Genomic DNA, 10,009 nt, shown 5'->3' with positions numbered 1-10,009 from the left:
CTGATTCATGTGGTGGGAGAATGCCAAGGCACAGCTCTGCTTCTGGAAACACACAATCAAGCTATCAGTAGAGACACTTAGGGTGGGTTTTCAGACAACTGTTTAGGAAGACAAGCAAACCTAAAGGAGACAGAGAATGGGGCTAAGAATAGCAAAACCAGTTAACCCTGGACAAGAATGCCAAGTGACTGCGGCAGGCACAGATTCTTAACGGACCCACCTCCGAGATGAAACATAGAGCTTATTAGAGGTGAAAAGAGACATTTCATCCAAATTAGGTCTGACAGACAGGTTTTATGGTCGTGTGGCTGAGGTGATTTGAGCTTGTCGTGCCTGCCTTGGCCCAACAACGAAGTGACAGAGAAATCAACGTAACATGGGCATGCCCTGGGACTAAGAAGAGAGCAAATGTGCCTCGCCCACCTGACATCTGTGCTTAAAACTCAATCCTAGAGCCCAGTTCAGATCAGTTTGTCTCTACAGGGCCTGCCCACAGGGATGACCTCTCTCGGCACAGCAGAGGTCTGGGGTACAAAGAACAGGAGATCTTTGTGAGTGTCCAGGTGGAGCGTGATCACCTGGACAATGGAGTACTCACTGGTCACTTCCAGAGAGGAACAGACTTCCAGTTCCTCGGGTAGGAAGATGTTGGTGCTCCTGTAAGGCCAGTAGGAGTCAGACAGGTCGGGAAGAACTGAGTATGTCAAGTAGTGTTCATCCTGAGAGTCCCTTGAGACGTCCTGCTGTACCACCTCTACCAGCTGTCTGCTGAGCCTGCAGGGTAGGGACAAGTGAAGATTAACCTAAGAGGGATCTGAAGTCATAAGTCCTGTCAGGCTTTGATGCAAGGCGGAAAGGAGTGGTCAAGAAAGCAAAGAGGGGAAGGACCCATTAAAAAGAGAAACGATTCTTGTTTTTGTGGGACACGTTGTGTTTCACACAGGGGCAGCTGTTCGAAAGGAAAATAAGTGCTCGTGCACGGGCCAAATAGCAAGCTTCTGACGAAAGAGACTGAATTATCTCTGTGCCGTCCACTTATGACTCATAACACACGAGTCCCACAATGGTGGCCTTCCCCCTTCCATGCAAAGGGCGTTGAGTTCTGCATGTAGTGGCCAAGCACGGGCAGCTCTGGGGGCAGTGGACTGTCACAGAAATCTCATGCCACGAAGCCCTCTTTCTCTCAACCTTGTGGCATCATAGAACATGTTTGTCTACTTGCTATGATATTTTAATGTTATGAACACATGTCAAAAAGCGAAATCTAAAGACAGAGAGCAGATGTGCATGGCTCTCTAAAGCACACAAGAATGAGCAAGCACCGTGGTCCCTGTGACATATTCGTTCACCCGGGTCAGCGGACTGTGGCTTACTCAACTCGAGAAGTCATTAAGAAATGGGAAGCAATCCCAGTACAACGGTGAAGACAGAGAACATTGTGAAACTGGTAATTTGTCCTTGACCGCATGGATAATACCGTGCTCGTCAGCACTTTCTGCTTCTCCCCGGGTGCCACTTTTGAATCCCCAGACCCCGAGTGTCCAGAGTTACCTGGGGGCAGCCGGCTCTTGTCTTCCCAGACCCTCCTGATCAGTTCGGTCTTCTGCAAATAATGAAGAGAAAGAATTACGTTAAGCACATTCGCCTTCACAGATGCCCACTCCTATATCCTGCATAGCACAGGACAGACATATAAGCACAGCAATACCAGGCAACTGTGAGTGTAAACATCCAGGAGCGCTTAGGTAAGGCCTCGCAGGCAAAAATTGGGATGGTACTCTTGAGTTATTAAAGCAATATCCCTGATAAAACAAGCCATCCTCATAGCATCCTAAATCTTGAGTCTAGGCAAACAAACCGATTCTGTTTCTCAGAGATCCTGGGGGAACTCCCTGGCTGCTTCCTAGACATTTGCTGCAATATTGAGGCTTTTTCCATCTGAAATTCCAACAGGTGAATGGTTTAGAGGAATCAGCCATGCAGATTAAACCAATGAATGGATTCTACACGCCATCAAATCAGAACAATCTTGAAAGCTACAAAGAAACAGGGGCCATTCATGGGGTAGGGAAGTTTCAGGACCCTGCATTGCTCCAGAGAAACATACACTGTCCCATAGCAGTGGTCCAGTTCGGGTTCTCAGCTGACTTGAGATGAGATAAGACAAATGAAGACATAGACGAAGTGAAGAGCGTGAACCAGGGGAGTGCCATCTCCAGAGATACAGAAAAGGCTGCCAACAGCCTTGGCAGGCATCCAAATTCAGGGGCATGTTTCAAGAATGGAAATTAGAGCCTTGCAAGAGAGGACACGAGCTGAATTCATAATTAGGAGGTCTGGCAGTGACCTCGTGGGCCTGGGCTGGAGAGGTGTATGAGTCTGGCAGGGTGTGAGGAACAAGGAATATGGACACCACCTGGGGGACCACGTGGAGTTATAGCCCCTTTGGAATGGGAGCATTCATAGGCCATATCCAGAGTAGACCCAATTTCAGGTTCATCAAACAGGAATTTGCCATCACGGTAAGACTGGCCGCTGTCACGCCTTTCTTGCTCAGTTGAAGGAGCCAAAACACATTCATCCACTGTGTCCTGTAGGAATTCCTTCTTTTCAACATCCTGGGGCTCCATGCTATGCCGGGGGAGACAACAATGATAGAAGATCAAACCAGGAGGATCAGACACCATGGCTTCCTAGCTGGTGTTGATGGGTGTGATAGCGAGTGGTCCCAGAAAGCAATGGGGCTGTCCCCTTGGAGGGAAAAACTATCCCCCTATATAAGGAGCAGAGTGTGGCCTCCGATATGAGGAGCAGTGGGAGACAGAACAGGAGATATTCTGTGCACTGGCCTCACAACCAGGTGACGGAGGAGGAGACTAAAACATCCCTGTCATACTCATGTCATAATTATGACTCCCAGCACACAGAGGTTATCAAAACAAGTGGCTTCAACCCTTCTGCATACGTTGCATTGACTTGTACATGCAGTGTCCAAGGGACTAAATATCCTGAGGCCTTACTGCCTCTCAGACATTCTGACTCCAAGGAATATTTTCTCAATATTCTGATGGGACATGCATTTATTCTTCAACTTCCTCTCTTGCTATCCAAACTCCTCCAACATGATGATGTCAAACAGACACAAAGTTAATACGCATCTCACTTTGGTTTTAACCACACAGGAGACAACAGCTGATTACCGGAATCCCTGGCTTTGGTCAATTCATGTGTGTCCACTCTCTGTAGGTTATTCAACATGAAAGGGAGTAAGAAAGTGACACCTACACAACTACCACATGAAAATAGATGACATGGTTAAAGGCCATATTCTGCTATTGACTGAATGGATGGAATACTTCTAGGCAGCACTTTCTCTCTATCCCCGATGTGAGGTCTCCAGAGGTCACCAGGAAAATTCGTAGTCCACAGTCTTCACACTTACCTGGGGCACATTGGCTGTTGTCCATTTCTTTCCCTTCGATCATCTTGACTTTCTGAAAATCAGTTCCAAGACAGCAGGTGACACTAAGGAAATCATACTTCCCATATTACCAACACAGTGACCACCCACACTGCAAGGACATTAAGATTCTCAGGGCAAGACCCTAGTGCTCTGGCAGGGATATTCCAGGATGGCCAAGGTTAAGTCTTACGAGCAGTGCACAGGACTGCTCCCTAACCTGCTGCAGAAATTCACTTTCTTCTCCCCCACAAATTATCCCAATATCCTCCTCTGATGGGAGTCTGTAAAAAGAGTTCCGAATATATTTTCCCCAGAGGTCCTGCGGAGGAGTCCAAGCACTTTCTTGAAGTGTTGCTGCAAAATGGGGTTATTCCATGACATACCATGGCTCTTGATGCTTCCCAGGAATTTATTCTTGAAACTAGACTAATGAATCAACTGTAGAAAACCTCAAATCAAAAAGAATCTTTGGTGTTCTACCGACACAAAAGCCATTTGGTCTGAGTGATGCCAGAGCCCAGCTTGGCTTCATAGGAACATCCAGGCAAGGTAATGACACAGTTGTTTTCAGATGACCACTTGGCTAAGTTGAACCCACATAGAGAAGATTGTGCCTGGGCCTGAGAGCAGTGAAACCAGGGAAAGCACCTTTCCTTGATATGCAGGTATGTGAGCCAAAAACATTGGACAGGTCTAGGCCCTCGAGAGATATTGATCCTAAAAAGAAAGTGTCATTGCATGGAACAAAAGACAGTTGATCCACGTAGGGTATCTGACAAGACTTTGTGGATGTCCTACTGAGGTGGGTAGAGCTTGTCACCCATGACATAGGTTCAATGGCCTGACACGGGGGCCAGGTTGACAGAGGCATGGCCGCTGCCTAGGATGGTTGAAGGCTCCCTGACCCACCTGATGTCTGTGTCTCCACATCCATTATGTCCTGATTTAAAGCAAAGTGTGTCTGTAACGCCCGTGTATAGAGATGACCTTCCTCAGTGTAGACAAGGTGTGCAGAACAAACAACATGGACACTACCTGGGGGACCACGTGACGTTTCATCCCCTTGGGTGTGGGAGCATTCACAGGCGAAATCCAGAGCAGAGCCGAATTCCTGTTCATCTAATGGGAATTCGCCAGCACTGTAGGACTGGTCGTTGTCACACTCTTCTTGCAGAGTTGAAGGAGTCAAAACAAACTCATCCACTGTGTCCTGTAGGGCTTCCTTCTTTTCAACTTGCTGCTGCTCCATGCTGTGCCGGGTAGGACAGGAATGACAAGAGATCAAACCAGGAGGATCAGACACTGTGGCTTCCTAGCTGGTTGGATGGGAGTTATATGGAGTGGTCACAAGAGGCACAGGGCACCGGCTGGAGAGGGAACAAGCACACCAACCTATAAGAGGCAGAGTGTGGCTGCCCGGGGCTGGGAGAGCAGGAGCTGATCCTCAGAGCACTGGCCACAGAAGCACTGACTAGGAATGAGACTCCACCCTCCCAGCAGGATGCGGTCACAACAAGAAGCACAGTGGAGACCAGACCAGGGGCAACCACCACGGGCCTGAGTCAGGATGATTTTTACATAGATTGGTCAATTACTTACAGCTCTGGAGTACCTGCAGACTGCAGAAATGTGTGCCTTCTAGGCACTTTGTCATTAATAGTGTCACATGACACCCCAAGTTTTTGGAGTTTGGTTAGGTACTTCTCTTGGTTTTAATTTTGCTAGTTGTCTGTTTACCAATTCCTTGGTGAGTTACCTTCCTACCAAGGACCTTAGAGAACTGTGTAGGAAGTAGATATGCATCTCCTCCCGGTGTCCATTTACAGGAAAGAATGGGTATTTTTGTCCCCACGGGGAATCCTAAGGCTGGTGAATTCATCTCGGTCTTACAACACCACAGAGACAACAGGCAACCAAGCCAAAACGGCCATCCTTTGGGGACCATCTGCAGTTTTGCTTAACCTTGCATCTGACATCTGTCACTCTCTTGACCTCACTTACTTTACTTTCTGAGACCCTGTCCATTTTGACCCACACATTATTGGTTCCAGAATTTTCATTGTCACCTGGGAGTGAGGGTTCCTTGTTCTTCTTCATCCTCCTCATCCTCATAATTTTCTGCAAATAAATTCAGAAATGTCCCATCAGCTATTTCCCACATCACCACTATAAACACAGCGGCTTCTATGTCCCTGGAGACCTAAGGGTCTATGAATGACTAGGTATTCTACTGAGTTTAGGGCACTGTCTTTAAGAACTGCTGTGGCATGGATTTCTGATGCGTCAGGCAGTGTGTCTCTGATTCTGAGGATCAGCATCACTGAACCTGGGCAACACGTTCTACCGGCTCTTGTTGTCCATATCAGGGAATGCTTGTCAGCTTCATTTCTGCACCGTGTCTTGCAGAGTGCCACAGGTCCCACCATAGCCACAGACTCTCTGTGGGTTCACAGCTCTCACATAGAGCCGCCTCCTTGCCCTCACGACAGGACAACCACCCTGTCCCACATCCCTCCACCGGGGACTTCAAGGGCCCCCACGTGGGCTTCAGTGTTATCAAGGGGACATCCGTCTACGAAAAGCGGTCCCGTCTAAACAGCACTCCCACCTCCAAGTCCTACTGCATCAAGGACCTCATCCAACTCCACACAGTCAGGAGCATTATTTTTTCCTGACATGCATTCATGAATTTTCCCTATCTGATCACTACAGTATCAACAGGTTATTTGATATACTTTCCAGATGAGGAGACAGATATGGAGAAAGTAAAACTCACTTTCTCACCCACAATTAATACAGACCACGCTGACTCTGGGAACCTCCCACTTAGTGCAGGGATCCTTGCACACTAACAAGCATCCTCCTGTCACATTTTGCTCTCTGGCTCAAAGACTGGTGGAGGCTGCCTCCCGCTCCAAAGGCTGCATTCCCTCAGGGAGGAAGCAGACACGTGGAGCACTATTACCTCCACACTGTGCATTTCTGCTCTCTGTTACCACCTTCCACTCCTGGTTCTCTCATGGCCCCACTTGCTATGGGGAATCCAGGAGGGCTGCTGCACACGGCGTGAGGCCAGGCGGGGAGTCTCTTGTGAGCCCAGGGCCTTGGCGCAGCTCCGGGCATCAGGGCCGGTGGCCGCCTTACCTGGGCTGAGCTTTCGGGCAAGGCACTTGGCCAGCCTGCGCCCCTCAGCCAGTTGCTCTTGGAAGCCCTGCCCTTGGGAATGCTCAGGGTCATCATGGGTGAGGAGGTCCTCGAGGAGCTTATTGAGCAGTTGGGAAACGTCTTTCCCTTTCCGTAACTTCTGATACAAACGGGTCAGCTCTTTAGCCTGGTCTTTAATGAGGGTATGACATAGCCTAAGGCAGGGCAGAGAGAAAATTTTAAAATGCAAAGAGTTGAACAACAGACAATAAGATCTTTCGTGATGATTTCTGGCAGAATTTCCCCAAAGGAGCCGTGAACCCTGCACATCCCTTACACCTTTTCCTTCTGTAAACAGAGCCAGGGGTTCTCCTAAGCACACGCCAGAGAGATGTCCCTTCAGCTGCTAACTTCGGGGACACCCGTTTCCCTGGAAAACTACACACAGCGCGGCGTGCAGTGAAAGGACACAGCGCCAGACGCAGAAGCATGTCCAGTAGAGCTGGTGTGAACTGGTGAGCTCAGGAGAATGGCAGGCTCAAGCTGTGGTCAGCCAGGTCATGACTCTGTGAAAGGTAAGTGAGGTGGTGATCTCGCAACACTGTGAATGTGCTAAAAGCCACGAATTGTTCCCTTGAACTTGGGGACTTTGATATTTTTTTCCAGAGAGAGAGCGAGACTTTGAGTCATTGGAGTCCATCATTTACCAATCACTGTTGTCTTAGTTGTTTTAGAAATATTTGGGTCACATGCCTGCCATGACGTTTCTGCCCTTTCCTGGCCCAGACTTGTTGCTGCCCCAAGTCAAAGATGCCCACAGCGTCCCTGCAGCCTCCCACATGGAGCCTTCCTTACCTGAGCTTCTCAGCCACCGTGTCTGCCTGCTTCCCCTTCTCAAACTGCACCTTCTCTCCCAGCACGGATTCGATGAGGTCGGTGGACTCTTCACACTCTGAGAAACAGAGACGCCTGCCTCAGGGGAAAGCTGGACATGCTGCTGTGCTCGCTGCCTTCAAGGGACGAGGCAGGGTCCATCCTAGGACAACTGGAACCCCGGCCACCTGGCTCTGCGCTGGGAGCTCCACATCACATTCTTCAGCCTCCCAACTACAGGGCAGTCGATTACTCCCTGTTTCAGAGCCCAGGAAAGAACAGCCCCAAGGCACAGAGAGGAACTGGACACGGTGATGAACTGGTATTTGGTAGAGTCAGAATTTGGGTTCCCCTGATCATGGTCACTCTAGCAAGCCTTGGAGACTCCTAAGTGAAACACTAAGCAGGGACATGACATAAGGCCCCCAGGGCTACTGGACTGATGGGTCCCCTGAGCTGGGATTTCTATACTGAGCAAGTATCTCAAAGGTAAAAATTCATCCGGTTACACTTGTGGAAACCACAATGCATAAAACCAGAAGCACCGGAGAGGAATATGGCCCAATCCTAATACAGTTTGTGTTATGAGAAGCAGTAGAATGATGAACAGAGTTACACAGTTCCAGGTTCTGCTCTTAGAGCGTTACAAGAAATTACTCAGTATTCATTCTGACTCAGAGAAGTAGGTCCCACAACACTAACAGGTTAACAAGGAGGAAACTGAGGCACAGGACGTTGGGCACCATGGATTTAGCCCAGGCTGACTGACCTACAACCCATGCTTTTCTCCCCTGTGCTGTGTTACCGCCACCCCACGCCCTCAGGTGATATCTGTTTGCATCATCTTCACAACTGGTTTCCCACACTTATGTGATGATTTTCAGGAAAGTTGTAAACAAAACTGCTTGTCCTTCCCTGAAAGTTCATCATCTCTTCCCTTTCGTAAAAAGCATGCCTTAGTTTTTTTTTTTTCTCTGCGTCATTCGTTTTTAATTACACCTCCCCTTGTTCTATTGAAAGCAAATTGTGAGAAAATGACAAAAATGCGGGCTGAGAGTTGTCAGGATTCCTTCCTATCGCTCGGCTGTGCACGTGCCCCGTTCTCATGACTCCTTCTGCCAGCGCAGGCCCCTCCTAATGAACAGGCAGCTGAGCTCCCCATTTCAGGCTGACTGTGGGGGAAGGCCTGCCCCACACCCTGGCTTGGCTGGTTCCCGGGGCTGTGGTCTCCCCCACTCACCCTCCTTCTCACTAGGCCACATGTCTCCTGGCCCAGGCCTGGACCTGCTGGCCATCCTGCACGTCTGAAGGTCCCCAGCTCAGGGAGAGACCATGATGTTCCCTGAAACACCCTCACCCTTGCCACTGGGTATCAAATGGCCTCCGTGGACTCAGGAAGCAGAGGCTCTGCACCGGTTCCCTCTCACAAGGGGAGTCACTGTGTGGATGGCGTCACTCACAGATACCACAGTTTTAGGGGGAAAGGAGACCTTCTTTCCACTTTCCACTTACCACTTCCATCTCCTTGAAAGCAGGTAGTGTCACCTGCTACCCTCCCTCTCGCCCCCGGGTGTGCCATCAGGATGTTTCCCCAGTGTAACTAACTTGGTGCTTTACCAATGGGACCTCAGAGAAGCGGGACCTGAGAGAGTTCCTTAGTCCCTGACACTTAGGCCTGCAGGCATGCAGGATCTGATACAGCACAGAGACCATCCTGAGAGGACCAGGCGTTTCTGTGTCCGCACCAGGAAGCAGGAACTGGGATGTTAACTCTAACCCCACCTGACATGTCACTGTTAACCTCTTTGTCTTCAGTTTTCCCATCCTCAGCAAACTGAGGATAAAATACCCACTTCTACATTTCCCGGATTGTGGTCAGAATGAAATTTATGTGACATTGGAAGAGAGAAGACAGCATCTGGAGAGGTTTTTAGTTTCTCAGAAGGAATACAGACAGATATGTCTTTGGTGGCCATGATCTTGTAGGACTTACTGTATTTCTGCAGCTGGTTGGCCAGGGAGTAGGCAGTACATTCGGATATAAGGAATTTCTCCTTGAGGTCTCGGAAGTCCTGCTTGCTTTTTTCCAGCTGGGATTGAAGCTCCTGGTTGATTTCCAGGAGGCTGATTTCTGCCCCTGGATCAGACAGAGGGCCAAGAGGTGCTGCCATGGTGACGTGTGGCCGAGGAGGTAGAGCTGGGGACTGAGGAGAAGAAACCCAAACACAGGATGGTTAAAAACCAGTGAAATCAAGTAGGTTTCATCAGGACTGAGGGGTGAGGATACAGGAAGTCTTTACTTACTGTTGGGAACAATTTGAACAACACCCCACAGCACCTGAGATTCAGGAACCACAAAACCAAGGTTCAAGATGCCACAGCTGAGAGCTGAAGGCACTGCCCCTAGCTCACACTCCAAACGGAATGACAGAGGGAGCACTCAGAATGCCAGGTAACGGTCTGCACTTGAAATAACAGAGTTGGAACGTCCGAGATGACATGGAACCTGGGGAGCTGCTGCCTTCCAGT

General features: G+C 49.3%; 1 protein-coding gene across 1 annotated transcript; it reads right to left on the bottom strand.

Moving 5' to 3' along the window:
* Positions 1 to 5,525: 5,525 nt before the first annotated feature.
* Positions 5,526 to 9,651, bottom strand: LOC148161808 (putative NBPF family member NBPF5). Its single transcript, XM_088020539.1, has 4 exons — positions 9,474 to 9,651; positions 7,463 to 7,559; positions 6,608 to 6,822; positions 5,526 to 5,581 (listed from the first exon to the last, which is right to left on the bottom strand). The coding sequence occupies exons 1-4, from the start codon at positions 9,649 to 9,651 to the stop codon at positions 5,526 to 5,528; spliced, it is 546 nt and encodes a 181-aa protein (XP_087876665.1).
* Positions 9,652 to 10,009: the final 358 nt, after the last annotated feature.

Source organism: Eumetopias jubatus, unplaced genomic scaffold (assembly GCF_037043125.1).
Source record: "Eumetopias jubatus isolate StellerSeaLion01/CBP00866 unplaced genomic scaffold, mEumJub1_p1.0 scaffold_54, whole genome shotgun sequence".
NCBI classification, from domain to species: Eukaryota; Metazoa; Chordata; class Mammalia; order Carnivora; family Otariidae; genus Eumetopias; species Eumetopias jubatus.
Note: the sequence above shows the minus strand (reverse complement) of the source record. Positions and strands in the feature narration are given on the sequence as shown.